Genomic DNA, 16,261 nt, shown 5'->3' with positions numbered 1-16,261 from the left:
ATAGACTCTCAAAGACAGGTAAGAGGTGGCCACTAATCTAGGAGACTCAGTCTGGAGAACAGAGCTGCAGCCCCAGTGAGGAAGGGCAGACCGAGTCACTCGGGCCCTGGACAGATCGTTCCTCCTAGGTACCAGGTACTGCTCTCAGAAGACAGGCGGAGCAGGGAGTGAAAACATACAGACACTGCCCTCACGGAGTGCACACCCAATTAGGTGTTATACTACATTTGAGGCATGGTGTGGACTGGGCAACTTGATCTAGACTGGGGATAATGAACCTTCCAGTAAGCTCCCAGAAACAGAAAACCCCACCTACCCCTCACCCTACTCCCTCCTTCCAGATGCCCCAGTGGTGCTTGTCCTGGGGTCTGAGCCAGAGATTCCCAGCCCTGGGGTCACCCAGGGCAACAATCTGGAGATTTTATCCAGTAAATCAGAAGTCTAGCCATGGAGCTAGCTGAACTCCACTCCACAGCGGGAGCTGGAGCCAGACCTGCCTGGCTGGCCACTGTCCGGGACAGCCCTCCTTCCAAGCAGAGTGGCTCCCTGCTGCCCTCTCCTGGAAAGCCTGGGAAATGCCCCTTAAGAGAGCAGCCCAGGAGGACTTCAAGGGAGGGAGGGAAGCAAGAATCTCTTGAACACCTACCATGAGCCAGGCATATTATCTCAGTAGATATTATTACCCCTATTTTCAGATCCAGAGGCTGCTGTTTAGAGGTCAAGGAGCTAGGGAGTTCCTTTTCTGGCTGCTCTCGCCCTGCTGCTACTGGGTGTTCCTGGCATGAATTAGGCTGAAGGGGCTATTTGTGCAGGTGTCCCCTTTGTCCACACTCTCCAACACCCCGTTGAAAACCTGCATGATCTCCTGGAAGCCCCACAACAACTCTGTCAGGTGGTTCATGCAGGCTTTATTTTAAAAAATCACTATTTTACAAATGAGGGAAGCAAGTCAAAACAAAGATGAAAGGACTCTTTTAAAGAGAGAGACACTTAAAAGGCAGATCTCTGAGCCCATGTCTGCTCTTGTTCACTCACCCTTCTCACTCACCATCCTCCTCTGTCTCGCCACCTCCTTCACAATCTTTCTTTACAGTCCTCTGTGCTGGTCCAGTTCCTGCTTTGGGGCCCTAAACTCATGAGCAGGCTTTAGCCTCCATGTTCCCTATGGTGCCCAGCTCCTGGCACCCAGTGAGACTTGGATCCCAGATCCCCTCTCCAGTGTCTTCAAGGCAGCTCTAGAATCACACAGACCTCACTCAGATCCTGGCTTTCCCATTTACTAGCTGTATGGCCTTGGGAGGTCACCAAAGGTAAGTCTCAGTGTTAATTTGTTAAATCGAAGTTGTTACAATACCTACCTGGCTATAAAGATGAAATGACATAATGCTGCATGATTCACTAACAACAGTGACAGACCCTCAATAAGCACAGTCACTGCCTCTACTGGAGATGCAGAGAAATTGATTAGAGGTCCTTCTCTCAAGGTATTTACTGTCCACTTGGGGAAATAAGATGTGTATGTATGTGGAGAAATACAAAAAATAATGCAAAATAATCCCAGATGAAGAGATGTCACAGATGAAGAGACAACTTGTAACTATGTTGGGTTCCAAAAGTTCCTAGGTTAATTAATCTCAAAAGCACATGGTCCCAAATTACAACAACAAAAAAAAATGAAATATGCCATAGAATTAAAGCTAGAAATTCATTATTTGATTTCCAGTCAACCTTCTAAACTCTTTGATCCCTGGTATTGTAATGCTGTACCTTTGCCATAAAAAAAAATAATATAGGCCAGGTGTGGTCACTCATACCTGTAATCCTGGCACTTTAGGAGGTTGAAGCAGGAGGATCCCTTGAAGCCAGGAATTCAGCCAGGGCAACCCAGGGAGACCCGTCTCTACAAAAAAAAATTTTTTTTTAATTTTTTTTAATGAACCTGGTGAGGTTCTAGCCAGGGCCAAGTGATGTAACCTGGCAGTCTAGGGAGAAGGAGGTGTGGAACAGCGCCCTCTGCAGACCCAGTGTGAGGGGCAGCCCAGAAGGAGACAAAGCAGCCCCCGGATCTTGCAGGTCACCAAGCCAGTCAAACACCAAATCCCAGGATGGGCAACATTGTCCAGGAGGGTCCAGAGCAGTATCCCATAATACTAAAAATGTTGCCAGGGGCAGCGCCTGTGGCTCAGTGAATAGGACGCCGGCCCCATATACAGAGGGTGGCAGGTTCAAACCCAGCCTCGACCAAACTGCAACAACAAATAAATAAATAAATAATTGGGGCAGCGCCTACAGCGCCTACTCAACGGAGTAGGGCACTGGCCCCGTATGCCAGAGGTGGCGGGTTCAAACCCAGCCCCAGCCAAAAACTGCAAAAAAAGAAGAGAAAAAATGTTGCCATAGGGCAGCGCCTGTGGCTCAATAGGTAGGGCACCCGCCCCATATACTGAGGGTGGCGGGTTCAAACCCAGCCCTGGCCAAACTGCAAAAAAAAAAAATGTTGCCATGTGGTTTGAAAACTATTTGGGAGGAAAAGTGAAAATAGCTAAGGATGCCAAAGAACAGCCTATAAGAGGATCATCTCTCAGCCTATTGCTGAGAGGTTCTAACTCTAGGAGGAGACAGAAGGAAACCTGTATTTAACCTTGTCTGCAGATCATCTTCAAGCTGGTGTTACTGTCCCCACTTTACAGACAAGGAAACAGGCTCAAGAGCTTGCTTCTTGTTCATCACATCTAGCCTGGACAACTGCAGCTACCAAGCCAGTCTCCCTCCGGGTTCTACCCTTTTCACCTCTCAGTCCATTTACCATAGTTCATTTATTCATTCAACAGGTATTGAGTGCCTCTTTGTGCTCAGCCCTGGAAGATACAGCAGTGAACAGACCAGACAAAAACTCTTGCTCTCATAGAGGACAGATTATAAAATAGGCCAGAAAGTCTGACAGAGTCACTATGTGCTGCGGGGGGGAACACAGCAGAGGAGGGGAGGGGTGCTAGGCTGCGGCAGGGGCTGCAATTTTCAGCAGTGTAGCCAGAGAAGGCCCCTCAGATCTGAGGAAAGACCTGAAAGAAGTAAGGAGAGAGGAAGCCATTGAGACAAGCCCAGCTGCATAGCATGTGGGGCCCAGCGCGAATCTGTGGGGACCCTTGTTCACATGTGTTAAGAAACTGGACATGGCGATGGCAGAGCATTACAACAAGCACAGTCCCTGAAGAAATGCATAGTCGCATACCCGGGTGGGCATGTGGGTATTTGAGGAAAAAGCATTGTAGACAGAGGAAACTGTGTACAAAGGTCCTGAGGTGGGGGCATGCCTGGCATGTTTAAGCAACAAGGATGCCAGTGCGGTTGGAGAGGTGAACAAGAGTAAGAGGACAGGCTATCAGATGACAAGACAGGGGACAATGTGTCACATAGGACCTTGTTGCCAAAGTAAGGGACTCTGGCTTTTCCATGGTAAGAGATGGGAGCCACTGCAAGATTTAGAGCCAAGGAAAGACTATCACAGTACACCTACAAATCCTTCAGAGGCTTCTCATCACTCTTATGGCTTCTTATACTTGGACTCCTTCTTACCCCTCGCCTTCTCTCTGCCCTTCCCCTAACTGAGGTACCCCACATGCCCAGGCTGGGCTGCAACATTTCCTGGCCCTGCCGCTGCTGTTCCCTCAGCCTACTCTTGACACACCTCTTCTCCATTCCCCAAACCATAGCTCCAGCCTCACCCCTCTGAGAAGCCTTCCACCATGCCTCTCCCCAGGGGACTGAGACGCCCCCCGGGCATGCCTACAGCACCCTATACTTATCTCTGCCCTAGACTTTCCCACCCAGAGCATGTCCTCTACTGTCTTCCCTGAGGACCAGGAAGACGCCTCCTGCAGATTTGTAAGCCCCACACCTAGCACAGATCCTGGCACAAAAGAGCACAGTGGCATGGCACAGGGCACCAGATGAAGCCTCCCAGAGGGGAAGAATTTGGGTCCAGTCTTTGCTGGGCACTCACTGCCTCTCTCAGTGCATTGGAGACGAAACAGATTAGAGCAGGTGAAACGCTCACAGATGTCTTCCTGAGGTGACACCTGTCAGGATGAGGAGAGGGTGTTCCTGAAGGAGAAATTAACAAGCAAGGGTCCGGGATGGGCCTGACCAGGGACAAGGACACCTCCATGCCCCAGGGACTGAGGAGACTTCCCAGGCTGGGAATGTGGCCTCCATAAGCCCTTGAAGGGGCTGCAGCAGACACGGGGTGGGGAGCTAGGCCCACAGGGGCTTTCATCTCACATACACTGGCTGCTGGGACCTCAGGAGAAGGGACGGAGCCATCAAGTTGGGCCCTGGGCCTTGGGAGTTTGTTGCTGGGCAGCAGGGCTGGCCCTCAACAATAGTCTCCCCTCCCCAGACTCTATGTGCTGAAGCTGTCTGATGACATCGGGAAATTTGGGGAGGTGCAGCTGCCCCTCCTTGGCTGCCTCGGTGTTTCCTGGGTGGTCGTCTTCCTCTGCCTCATCCGAGGGGTGAAGTCTTCAGGGAAAGCAAGTATCCTTCCCCAGCAGGATCTGTACCCACCCAGGAAGACCCTACCTGCCCACCTGGGTTGTGTGTGTGTGTGGGGGGAAGGCTCGGGAGGGGGTGAAATGACACAGGAGGAAAAGAGGGAGCAGAGGGTCAGTGGTGCTTGGGAGCCAGGGGGTTGTGCCCAGGTTGGGAAAAGCCCAGAGGAGCCCACAGAGCCCATCTTGCACCCAGGTGGTGTACTTCACAGCCACATTCCCCTATGTGGTGCTGACCATCCTGTTTGTCCGTGGAGTGACCCTGGAAGGAGCTTTCACAGGCATCATGTACTACCTAACCCCACAATGGGACAAGATCCTGGAGGCCAAGGTGGGTTGTGGAGGGGAACCTGAAAGGCAATGGGGAGGCACCTGCCTCTGCCCACAGCTCCTTACCTGCCCTGGCTCCCTACAGGTGTGGGGAGATGCTGCCTCCCAGATCTTCTACTCTCTGGGCTGCGCATGGGGCGGGCTCATCACCATGGCTTCCTACAACAAGTTCCACAACAACTGTTACCGGTGAGCTGTCCAATGCCAGCTGGAGGCTGCCCATTCCTTGACTCCGCAGCCTGACCCCAGCTCCACTGAAGTCCACTGCGACCCCCTTCCACTCATGGCTTGAGGTCCTGGGAACCCTGGATCAAGTCACTAGAGAATGGGGAGAGAAGTTTTGGCAGGAGAGAGAAGAGGGATAGGGACAATGATGTCGTAGGGGCCTGTGAGCTCTCATGAGCCTCAGGCCCACTTAAAAAGGCCCAGCACACTTTGGGAGGTGGAGGTGGGAGGATTGCTTGAGGCCAGGAGTTAAAGACCAGCCTGGGCAATAGCAAGACCCCATCTCTACAAAAAATAGAAAAATTAACTAGGTGTGGCAGTACATGCCTGTAGTCCCAGCTCCTCGGGAGGCTGAGGCAAGTGGATTGCTTGAGCCCAGGAATCTGAGGTTGCTGTGAACGATGATGATGCCATTGCATTCCAGCCTGGACAGCAGGGCAAGACCTGTCTCAAAAAAAGGTCCAGAGCAGATCAGAAAAGGAGTTGGGAGGCTTCTTTACTCCCAGAACTTGCCCTGACTCTGTCTTCTCTTGGCCCACATCATGGAGGGAAGCCAACTGGATCTCTTGAACTCTGCTTCTGATTTCCTCCCACCAGGGACAGTGTCATCATCAGCATCACCAACTGTGCCACCAGTGTCTATGCTGGCTTTGTCATCTTCTCCATCCTCGGTTTCATGGCCAATCACCTGGGTGTGGATGTGTCCCGTGTAGCAGACCATGGCCCAGGCCTGGCCTTTGTGGCTTACCCTGAGGCCCTCACGCTGCTCCCCATTTCCCCACTGTGGTCTCTACTTTTCTTCTTCATGCTCATCCTTCTGGGGCTGGGCACACAGGTATGAGCACGGGGCAGGGTTGGTAGCTTGGAGAGGGTGAGTCGGGGACAGGACTCTGCTCTAATGATGGGATCCTGCAGTTCTGCCTCCTGGAAACGCTGGTCACTGCCATCGTGGATGAGGTGGGGAATGAGTGGATCCTGCAGAAAAAGACCTACGTGACCTTGGGCGTGGCTGGGGCTGGCTTCCTGCTGGGCATTCCTCTCACCAGCCAGGTAAGAACCGAGGGGCTGGGTGCCGGGCACATGCCTGTAATCCTAGCACTCTGGGAGGCCGAGGCGGGTGGATTGCCTGAGCTCATGGGTTGAGAACAGCCTGAACAAGAGTGATACCCCACCTCTAAAAATAGCTGGGTGTTGTGGCAGGTCCCTGTAGTCCCAGCTACTCAGGAGGCTAGGCAAGAAAATCTCTTCAGCCTAAGAGTTTGAGGTTGCTGTTAGCTATGCCACCCCAGCACTCTACCGAGGGCAACAAAGTGAGACTCTGTCTCAAAAAAAAAAAAAAAAAAAACCCAAGCGAGGAGAAGGCTGGGCCCAAGTTGTCAGGGTATGTGCAGAATAAGTAGGGGCACCCAGGCCACAGGCACCCCAGCTCAGCTGCCCACTGGCCCACAGGCAGGCATCTACTGGCTGTTGCTGATGGACAACTATGCAGCCAGCTTCTCCTTGGTGATCATCTCCTGCATCATGTGTGTGTCCATCATGTACATCTATGGTAAGTGCCCAAGTTCCCAGGCCTCCCCTGTCCCGGCCCCTGGTCTGCCCACTCTGTCCTGTAGGCCTGTTGACTCTCCCTCTCTCTAGGGCACCGGAACTACTTCCAGGACATCCAGATGATGCTGGGATTCCCACCACCCCTCTTCTTTCAGATTTGCTGGCGCTTTGTCTCTCCAGCTATCATCTTTGTGAGTTCCTTGGTGGGCCCCTCCTTTCCCCTATGGCCCTTGGCCAAATGTCCTTCTCTTAAGAACCAGCAGAGGGGGAGCAGGAGCTCCACACCCACAGCTGTGGACGTGGGGAGACTGAGGAGGCTGGCTAGGTGTGTGGAGGCCTGGCTGGGCTAGGAAGGGAATGCTGAGCCCTGTGTTTGACTAAAGACACTGCCCGGGCTCAGAGAAGGAGAACAGCCAGCAGCAACCTGAGTATGTCAGCCCTCCCTCCCTGCTGCTCCTGCCTGGAGTCCCCAGAGGGGCCTCAGGAGTCATTATTGATATTGGTGTATCCTCAGTGCAGCCTCTGCCTCCTCTATCTCACCTCTCATTCCTCATAGAAGAGAGACTCAGGGAGTCCCTTGTGGCTATAGGGTGTGAACGTGAGTGTTCCAGAAGCAGCCCGAGGACCTATAGATGCAACTTCATAAGCCTTCCAGCAGCAGCAATGTGGGCTGGTTTAGGAGGGGTGTTCCTGGTGCCATGAATACCATGTATTTAACAGCTGGGAAATTCCCATCAGGGAGCTGAACTGATAGAAGGAAGGCACCATGGCAACAAACTAAGCACCGTCTGCACACTGTTCATATATTAACTCCTAATACAACTCTGTGAGGTATAATTGTTATCCCATTTTACAGCTAAGGAAACTATTAAGTAATTCGCCGCTGGTTACACAGCTAATAAGAGACAGAACCATGATTCAAATCAGGGAGTCTGATTCAGAGATCAAGGGTGGGCTTGTGCTAGCTAGGAGCACCTCTACAAGAGGGAGGAATGGTCCAGGGCTAAATCCATATGCCTTAGCTCCTTTATTTTGAGACAGTCTCGATCTGTTGCCCTGACTAGAATGCTGTGGCATCATAGCTCACAGCAACCTCAAACTCCTGGGCTCAAACAATCCTCTTGCCTCAGTCCCAAGTAGCTGGGACTACAGGCGCCCACCACAATGCCCAGATGGTTTTTTAGAGATGGGGTCTCGCTCTTGCACAGGCTGGTCTCGAACTCCCAAACTCAAGCAATCCACCCACCTTGGCCTCCCAGAGTGCTAGGATTACAGGCATGAGCCACCATGCCCAGCCCTCGGTTCCTTTCTGTTTGGGATGGGACGCAGGGGAGAAGGGGGTCACTCCACAGAGGAGAGGCAGGGCTACCTCTGAGTGACAGTCAGGAGGTTGGCGCAGTGGCAAAAGCAGTGTCCACAACCACACTCTTGTCGTGTCCAACTTCTCAAGCAAGCCACAGGGAGCTCAGCACCGACATTCACCGTGGCTTATGTTTCTGAATGAAAGGCCCACAGAGGGCTGAGGAGTGTGGGATGTTCCCAAGCCTGGCACAGGCACCAGCTCTGGCCACTGGCCCAGCCTTGAAACAGGAGGAACGGAAGTCTCCTGTCAGTAGAAGGAGGCTGGGGAGGGCAGGCCCCACTGAGTAGCTTGTGCCCTCTGGGCTGTGTGGGCTGAGGGCAGCTCAGCAGGGGGGCAGCTCCCCACACTTAGGACACACTGCCTCCTGGGGGATAGACTGGGGCGCAGGCGCAAGGCTCTGTAGGGGCAGCCTGAGCCTGGGACTGGCATCTCCACAAGTTTGTGGCAAAGTGGGCAGTGTCCTCTCTGTCCCCAGGGAATCAGGCTGGAGTTACTTTAGTGCGCTAGGCTGTGAACATGTCTGTTTCTGTGCTGTTGAAGCTTATTTTAGGGCTTTGCTTCTTTATGTCTCTGAAAAGCTCTTTTGGACAAACTCTATTCTTTTATCAACTCAAATAAGGAGATTGTCCACATGTAGATCAAGATCCAGTTCCATTATGGAGCTCTCCTGATGAGGGGTCCCCAGTTTCAGTGTGATTCTTGCATTTGGTCACAAGGAAGGCCAGAGGACCCAAGCTCCAGCATGCAGCTGAAGGCCTGGGAGAAAGACGCCGAGCCTTCCTGACAAACCAAGGCACTCTCAAGGCTCTCTGGTGTCCCATGAGCCCCAGGCCTGTCCCTCTGCTTCCTGTGAGGATGCTGCAGGCTTTATTTCCCACCTCACACATCTCTTTCCAAAGAGCCTCCCCAGAACATCCATAGCATAACACATACCTTTTCTGGCCTTTGGAACCTCCCTGGGCTGGCTGTCACTCTCTCCACAGCCATAGGCAGGCAGGGCTTCACCCAGCCCTCTTCCCCACCCCCACCCCCACCTTCTGCACAATCCATATGAGACTGTGCCAGGCACTGTGTACTGGGCACTGGAGACTCAAAGCTGATGCAATCTCAAGAGCTCCCAGGGCTACGGAGCACTAAACAAAGTAACTCTGTGGTTCTCAACCTTCCTAATGCTGAGACCCTTTAATGCAGTTCCTCCTATTGTGGTGACCCCCAACTGTAAAATTATTTTTGTTGCTACTTCATAACTGTAATTTTGCTACTGTTATGAATTGCAATGTAAATATCTGATATGCAGGATGTATTTTCATTGTTACAAAGGGGTCACCACCCACAGGTTGAGAACCACTGCTCTAAGGGCTCGGCACCTGTAGCTCAGTGGCTAGGGCACCAGCCACATACACCAGAGTTGGAGGGTTCAAAACCAGCCCAATCGTGCCACACAACAATGACAACTACAACCAAAAAAGTAACTGGTGTTGTGGCAGGTGCCTGTGGTCCCAGCTACTTTGGGAGGCTGAGACAAAAGAATCACTTGAGCCTAAGAGTTGAAGGTTGCTGTGAGCTATGATGCCACAGCACTCTACCCAGAGCAACAGTTGAAGACTACAACAAAGAAAGATCTCTCCCCTCCCAGTGCTTTCCTGCCCACCACACCTTGGACCCCAGTTCTGTCTGCTTCTTCCATTGCCCAGATGTTGACAGTCACCCCTGCCCTGCCCCAAATGCGTTTCTAGCTTGGGGAGCTGGAGAGGAAGGGGTACTACTGATAGGGATGCCTGGGGTCTGGCAGGACTCTGGGCAGGCTGACACCACTCCCACCCCACCCCTTGCAGTTTATTCTCGTCTTCACTGTGATCCAGTACCAACCCATCACCTACAACCACTACCAGTACCCGGGCTGGGCTGTAGCCATTGGCTTCCTCATGGCTCTGTCCTCCGTCCTTTGCATCCCAGTCTACGCCCTTTTCCAACTCTGCCGCACAGATGGGGACACTCTCCTCCAGGTGAGGTCTGGGCAGCCAGGTGAGGAGGGGATGGATGGGGCTTAAAGGCTCCCTCTGACTTGCCCTATGCCTCTCACACAGCGTTTGAAAAATGCCACAAAGCCAAGCAGAGACTGGGGCCCTGCCCTTCTGGAGCACCGGACTGGGCACTATGCCCCCACCATAGCTCCCTCTCCTGAAGATGGGTTTGAAGTCCAGCTGCTGCACCCAGACAAGGCTCAGATCCCCATGGTCAGCAGTAATGGCTCTGGCCGTCTCCAGGACTCCCGGATATGAGCACAGCTACCAGGGAAGTGGCCCCACCCCCACCCTGTGCTCCTACCACAGAGACTGGGGAGGCAGTGGACAGATGTCACCGCCTGCCCCCTGCCACATCCTGGCCAGGACAGCTGCTGTCACCCTGGCCACCACCGCTAGTGTGGTCATTTGTGCTCATGTCCCCAGTGTTTACAAGTCCTTTGGTTGCCAAGATGGCATCTGGGGGTGGGGGTTGCAAGGGGAGGGTTGCCGAGGAGCCTAAAGCACTTTGGAGGGGTCTTGGGCCAGGTCCTCCGTGGCCTGCCTGGCTTTACCTGGACTCTGATGTCCTCACATTCTGCCCTGAGCTGAGGCTCTGGGTGGGTCCCCTCCTTGGGCCCCCAGATCCATGACCAGTGTTCCTGCCCTCTGAGCAGGCTCCAACCTCTGCTTAGGCAAATTTGGATTTTCCAGGCTGGGGGCAGGGCAAGGGGTGGGGGGCTGCGCAGTGTTACTTGTCAGGCTGTATTGCCTAGCCCTGTTTATCTGTGTAATTATTTTTGTAAAAATTGTATTATGTGTGGTTGCCACCCCTCACCCCCAGCCTTGGGTCCAATCCGTCTTCCAGGCCTGCTTGCACCTCACTCGGCTGCTCTGGGGTCTCTGCCCCTTGACCCAGCCCTGGCTGTCAGGCCCAACCAGCAGAGGGCTGTGACCCAGCAGCCTGCCCAAAGCACTTGTTTCTGGGGGACAGGGGTGGGAGCTGCTCAATAGGAGGTTCAAGTCCAAAACCCTGGGGATGGGGACCTTGCACGACAGCCCCTTCCCCCAACCAGGCTAAAGGCCCAGTGTTTCCAAATGCACTGCCCTTGTTCACGTGCCAAATGGCCCCAACCTGCGTGCCCCCATCCCCTCTATAGAGCCAGAGCTCCTTCTCCCAACACTGCAGTGTCTGTTTGTCCGTCCTCTGTGCCCTCTGTGCAGTGACAGCCCCCGCCGAGCCAACTCTAATCCTCTGTAGCAATAACGGTGCGCCACCCACCCCTGCCCATCGTGCACCACTAGGATTTTAAAGTCCATAGGTTTTAATGAAATTTCTATTCCTATCTCTGAGCTGCTACTGTGCTTTGTCTGGGTTCCCCACAGAACAAGAATCAGGGCTGGGATGGGACCTCTGTTTGTAGGAGAAAGGCCAGAGGCTTTGAGCGTTGGGATAGATGCCCAGCCATAAAGCCCCAGATATAGGGATCTGGCAAGGGATGAGGGGCAAGGGCCAGAAAGCAGCCTTGGGGTCTTGGCAAGAGCTCATCCAAGACGCAATCTCAAGCTGGTGGGGCCACAGCAGCTGATGGGGCACATTTCAGCAGGAGCTGAAGCCCATCTTGTGACCAGCCCTTCATGCTGGGGCCTGGGACACCTCACTGGACACCAAGGTGGAAGCTGCTCTTTCCCTGGGGCTGCATTGAAGCTGCCGTCCCCAGCGGCAGGTGGCAGCCCGGCGTCCACGTCGGGGACAGTGCTCCAAAGGAGGTGCAGGCAGGTGGTGTTGGAGGGACACAGCCCAAACTCCAGCAGCCCCACAGAAGCAAGGAAGCGGTCTGAGGCCCTGAGTGGAGGATCCCAAGGGCCACTGCCTAGACATGAAGGAGGAATTGTAAGGTAGCGGTGGCCTGACCCTTCAGCCCACCCCTCCTGGCCATTTCCTGCCTTGGTTTACCTGTGGTTGGAAGAAACACAAGAAGGCCACAGAGATGCCTGCAGCTCCTGCTCCATGGCCCTCCTCTGTTCCTTTAGCTCTGGAGGACAGATATAGCTGAGTCACAGTGCCCAGCTTCTCCAGGGTGTGTGTAAGTACAGGGCAGAGAGCAAGAAGCTGAGTGCTCTGGAACCTGCTTAGAGTCCTCACCTGCCAGAGTGGGCTCCAGGGTTGCCTCATAGGGGTGGCAAGCCCGCACGGCCTCCTCTTCCAGGCAGCGCTGCAGGGACAGCTAGGTCAGTACCCAGCCTTAAGGGAAAGCTCAGGCAAGGCAGGATACAGAGACAAACATCCCTAGGGCAGGGCCCAGGAATGAGCCCATGCAGCCCCCTCAGTCAAGCCATCATGGTGCAGCCCCTCCAAGGGAACTCCAGCCCTGCTGAAAAGCTGAGTTTAGTGAGATAGTCATTGGGCCTGTCCCCAAACTTAGGCAAAGGAAGGAGGCAGAAGACCTGAGGCAAATCCAGCAGCTTAATCTAAAACTCCTGGACTTAAGGGCTCAACCAGAATCTTGGGTTTCTAGGATTTCACACAAACACACCAATGTGCACACATGAGAAATGGATGAAGGCGTCACACCACCTTTATGAGCACTTCTGTATGAAGACACACCTGTACATGAGCCTCATACACCCTGTGAGAAGCCTGTGTTTATGCTCAGCAGTGAGGGGGTGGGAGGAGGCCCAAAGCTGCAGCTCACCTGCAGGATGGGGATCTCCTTCTCCAAGGTACGACACTCCTCTTCTAGGAGGCCTCTGGGACACAAGGGAGCACAACAGCCAGAACCAATGTCACAGGGACAAGTCTCAGCTGAGCCTTCCACATGGTCCCAACCTCCAGCTTCACCAAGAACCCCCTCCAGCCCCTTCTTTCTCAGCCCACATTGCTCTCTGCTGCCGAAGGGCTGCCAGCATTGACTTCTGGCTCCCCATCAGTCTCTTTCTGGGGAGGATGTGTCTTCTCTTTGACCACCTCACAGCTCCCACCCTGGCAGCCACTATCCTCTCTCTTCTGCACTATTGCCCTAGGCCTGCTTAAAACCCTTCTGTGGCTACCCTCCACCCCTATCCCATGTCAGGGTAAAATTCCTAGGGCCAGCTCAGCACACATAGCACAGTGGTTACAGGGCCAGCCACATACACTGAGGCTGAAAGGTTCAAACCCAGCTCCGGGTTTGAATGACAACTGCAACAAAAAATAGCCAGGGGTTGTGGTGGGTGCCTGTAGTTTCAACTCGGGAGGCTGAGGCAAGAGAATCACTTAAGCCCAAGAGGTGGAGGTTGCTGTGAGCTGTGACGCCATGGCACTCTACCCAGGGCAACATAGTGAAACTCTGTCCCAGTTAAAAAAAAAAAAAAAATTCCTAGGGCCATGGCCCCTCTGACCTCCATACTTGGCTACCTCCTGGTAGCAACCTTATTAGCTCCGCAGCAACTGGCTCTGTCCCATCACTGATTCAGACATAAGGTATGTTGTCCTCTTTCTCATCTCTCAGTCCTAGCGCCTCAGTACCCATCCCTGTCTCCATCCCCACCTACACCCACTCAAGTGCCCCTGGGCCTCACCTCAGGTGTCCAGCAACCTGATCAATGTTGGACACATTCAGCTGGTTCTTGATGAGGCTGAGATCCCTGTGACTGCTGCTGGCTGATGAAGTCAATGTCACTCGCCCTACATTGCTCACCCCAGACCTTCAGGAAACAAATACCACTTTTCCTAGACAATTTTGTCTTTTTTCACACAGGCAATATAATATAGTGCAATGAGTAAGAGTTTGGGAGCCTGAGTTTACAAATGGATTCTGCTAACCTTTACTGTGTGTGACCTCAGGTAAATCACTTATTCTTTGTGAACTTTATTTTCCTCATGTGCAAAACGAGGATGTTGTCCATCTCTAGGGAGGTGTGAAGAATAGATTAAGAAGCCATTACAGACTGGGTGAGGTAGCTCATGCCTGTAATCCTAGCTCCTGGGAGGCCAAGGCATGTGGATTTCTTGAGCTTAGGAGTTTGAGACCAGCCTGAGCAAGAGTAATACCTCATCTCTACTAAAATATAGAAAAACTAGCTGGCATTGTGGTGGGTACCTATAGTCCCTATAGTCCCAGATACTTGGAAGGCTGAGACAGCAGGATCTCTTGAGCCCAAGAGTTTGAGGTTGTTGTGAGTTATGATGCCAAGGCACTCAACCCATGGTGACAGTGAGACTCTGTCTCAAAAAAAAAAAAAAAAAAAAGCAGGCTGGCCACTGTGGCTCATGCCTGTAATCATAGCATTCTGGGAAGCTAAGGTGGGTGGACTATCTGAGCTCAAGGGTTCGAGACCAGCCTGAGCAAGAGTGAGACCCCCATCTCTAAAAATAGCTGGGCATTGTGGTGGGCACCTGTAGTCCCAGCTACTCAGGACGCTGAGGCAAGAGAATGGCTTGAGCTGAGGAGTTTGACGTTGCTGTGAGCTGTGACACCATAGCACTCTACCAAGGGCAACAAAGTGAGACTCTGTCTCAAAAAACAACAACAAAAACCATTGCTGTCCACTTATGAACCTGTATCTCATTCAGTCCCAAGTTTCTGCCCTCTCCCATATCTCCCCCTACCTCTCTATAGCCCAGCCCTCACTACTGTTCTCTAGGCCTGAGGAATAACTGCCCACTGGCATGGCCTCCTTTCCTCCCTCTTTCTGCAAAGCTCTTCTCCCTTTCATCTGTTAGAAAATTGCTCCTACAACACCCAGACCAAAGTAGGTGCTTTCTCCAGAAAGCCTTGCTTATCCTTCCCTGGGTTTCTATAGCCCTCACGTGCTGGTCTCTATCATAAGTGTCTGTGTCCAGCCCCAGACTGGGAGCTCCTCCAGGGAGCCAAGTGGAACCCACCAGTTGGCTGGGGCTCTCTGCCAAGTAGGAACGGATTCCTGCTCTCATACCACCACTTTACCTGGGTTCACTATCTCTTATCTGGAATATCTCCCGGTCTGGCAAATTACACCTGGGCTCTTCCAAGGCAAAGCGCAGGACCCTGGGGTTATACTGGACCCAAGCTTTCGCCTGGTCCCTGCAGAAGATGCACATGAAGAAAGCTGAGGCGCTCCTTTCAGGAAACCACAGGAAAGGCAGGGGCAGGGCCAGCCCACCCGATGTCTGGGTAAGAGGCCCAGGCCTGAGGCTCCCACCTGCCCTCGCAGATGGCCTTGTAGCGGAGACCCTGGAGCAGCTGCCGGATTTCCTGGCGCACAAGGTCCCTTATGAGGGGTGATGGTGCCAGAAGAGTGAAGGGGTCAGAGATGGGGGCTGAGCTGGGGGCTTGGGAAGATCGAGCTTCTTGGAGCAGTGCCCATAACATCGCCACCTGCAAGGAGAGCTGGGACACCTTGCAACTGGGGAGGGATGTGAGGGGAGGTGGATGGGGGATTAGGGGAGTCTGGGTTAGGGCAGAATCAAATGGAGAGGACAAGGGCGGACAGTAAGACCTGACAAGATCTCTGGAATTCCTAGGCAGGGTCAGGGAGAGGTGGGAAATTAGCCGAGTAGTGGGGAAGGCCTGGGGCGTGGCCCACCTTCCCACACCCCACCTCCTCCCACAGCTCCAGGCTCAGGTCCACCGCCGCCTCCCCCAGAATCCTCTTCACTTCAGGTCGCTCCTGGAGCGGAACATGCTCCTTCACCAGCTCCCACAACGACGGGGAGTCCCAAGGCATGGCTCGCCCCGCCGCAGTCACCAGCTCACACCTAAGAGGCAGCAGGTCACAGCGCAGCATTTGTGTGCCCCGCCCCGTGCTTACAGCCTCACCCCCCAAATCCAGACCCAGATCCTGCCACCAGCTCTTGCGGCCGGAATTACCCCGTCCAGAAACCCAGTTTTTGGCACTATCTCTTTTGCCCCGCTTCTGTCAGGCTCTCCGTGGCCGCGGTCCCAGGCCACCGCGCCCGGTAGCCGGGAGGTGGGGCCCCACCCCGCCTCTTCCGCGCGGCTGTCACCAGGGAAACCGCGCAGCGGCCCACCAGGCCCCGCCCTCTGGCCTGGCTCGGTCCGCGCGAAGGGCGGGCTGGGAGCTCCGAATCGCCACCGCCGGCCGGGGTGAACAGGACTTGAGAGTAGGAACCATTCACAGCGCTGATCCCAGGCACCTCGGGATCATCCCTGGGCACCTTCCAGCCCCGGGTAAGGTGTTAAGAACCAAGGATTCTGAACCCAGTCGGTTTATCACTTCGTAGGCTTGACTAGCCGGGAGGTGGCAGCAAAGCATAAACT

The 16,261-nt window shown here is 53.7% G+C and overlaps 2 protein-coding genes across 6 annotated transcripts in view; one reads left to right on the top strand and one right to left on the bottom strand.

Moving 5' to 3' along the window:
* The window catches only part of SLC6A9 (solute carrier family 6 member 9), a 32,324-nt gene extending 20,951 nt beyond the window's left edge, over window positions 1-11,373 (top strand). For 3 of the 4 annotated variants that reach the window (XM_053577200.1, XM_053577199.1, XM_053577202.1), the window contains 9 exons: window positions 4,400-4,532; window positions 4,747-4,881; window positions 4,966-5,069; window positions 5,703-5,940; window positions 6,021-6,155; window positions 6,555-6,654; window positions 6,744-6,844; window positions 9,852-10,022; window positions 10,104-11,373. In XM_053577200.1, coding sequence (XP_053433175.1) covers window positions 4,400-4,532; window positions 4,747-4,881; window positions 4,966-5,069; window positions 5,703-5,940; window positions 6,021-6,155; window positions 6,555-6,654; window positions 6,744-6,844; window positions 9,852-10,022; window positions 10,104-10,298 — 1,312 coding nt within the window. In that variant the 3' untranslated portion in view covers window positions 10,299-11,373. The remainder of the gene's footprint in view (window positions 1-4,399; window positions 4,533-4,746; window positions 4,882-4,965; window positions 5,070-5,702; window positions 5,941-6,020; window positions 6,156-6,554; window positions 6,655-6,743; window positions 6,845-9,851; window positions 10,023-10,103) is intronic. The other variant, XM_053577201.1, reaches the window with a different exon arrangement.
* Window positions 11,374-11,550: 177 nt separating this feature from the next.
* On the bottom strand, window positions 11,551-16,219 carry CCDC24 (coiled-coil domain containing 24). 2 transcript variants are annotated; one of them, XM_053577215.1, is made up of 8 exons: window positions 15,582-16,219; window positions 15,183-15,358; window positions 14,948-15,064; window positions 13,581-13,706; window positions 12,716-12,770; window positions 12,166-12,235; window positions 11,977-12,055; window positions 11,551-11,893 (listed from the first exon to the last, which is right to left on the bottom strand). In XM_053577215.1, exons 1-8 carry the CDS (start codon window positions 15,765-15,767, stop codon window positions 11,656-11,658), a joined length of 1,047 nt encoding a protein of 348 aa, XP_053433190.1. In that variant the 5' UTR covers window positions 15,768-16,219; the 3' UTR covers window positions 11,551-11,655. The 2 variants fall into 2 exon arrangements, with proteins under 2 accessions (XP_053433190.1, XP_053433191.1); XM_053577216.1 differs by having other exon boundaries at window positions 11,551-11,889.
* Window positions 16,220-16,261: the final 42 nt, after the last annotated feature.

This window comes from Nycticebus coucang, chromosome 22 (assembly GCF_027406575.1).
Source record: "Nycticebus coucang isolate mNycCou1 chromosome 22, mNycCou1.pri, whole genome shotgun sequence".
Classification (NCBI taxonomy): Eukaryota; Metazoa; Chordata; class Mammalia; order Primates; family Lorisidae; genus Nycticebus; species Nycticebus coucang.
Note: the sequence above shows the minus strand (reverse complement) of the source record. Positions and strands in the feature narration are given on the sequence as shown.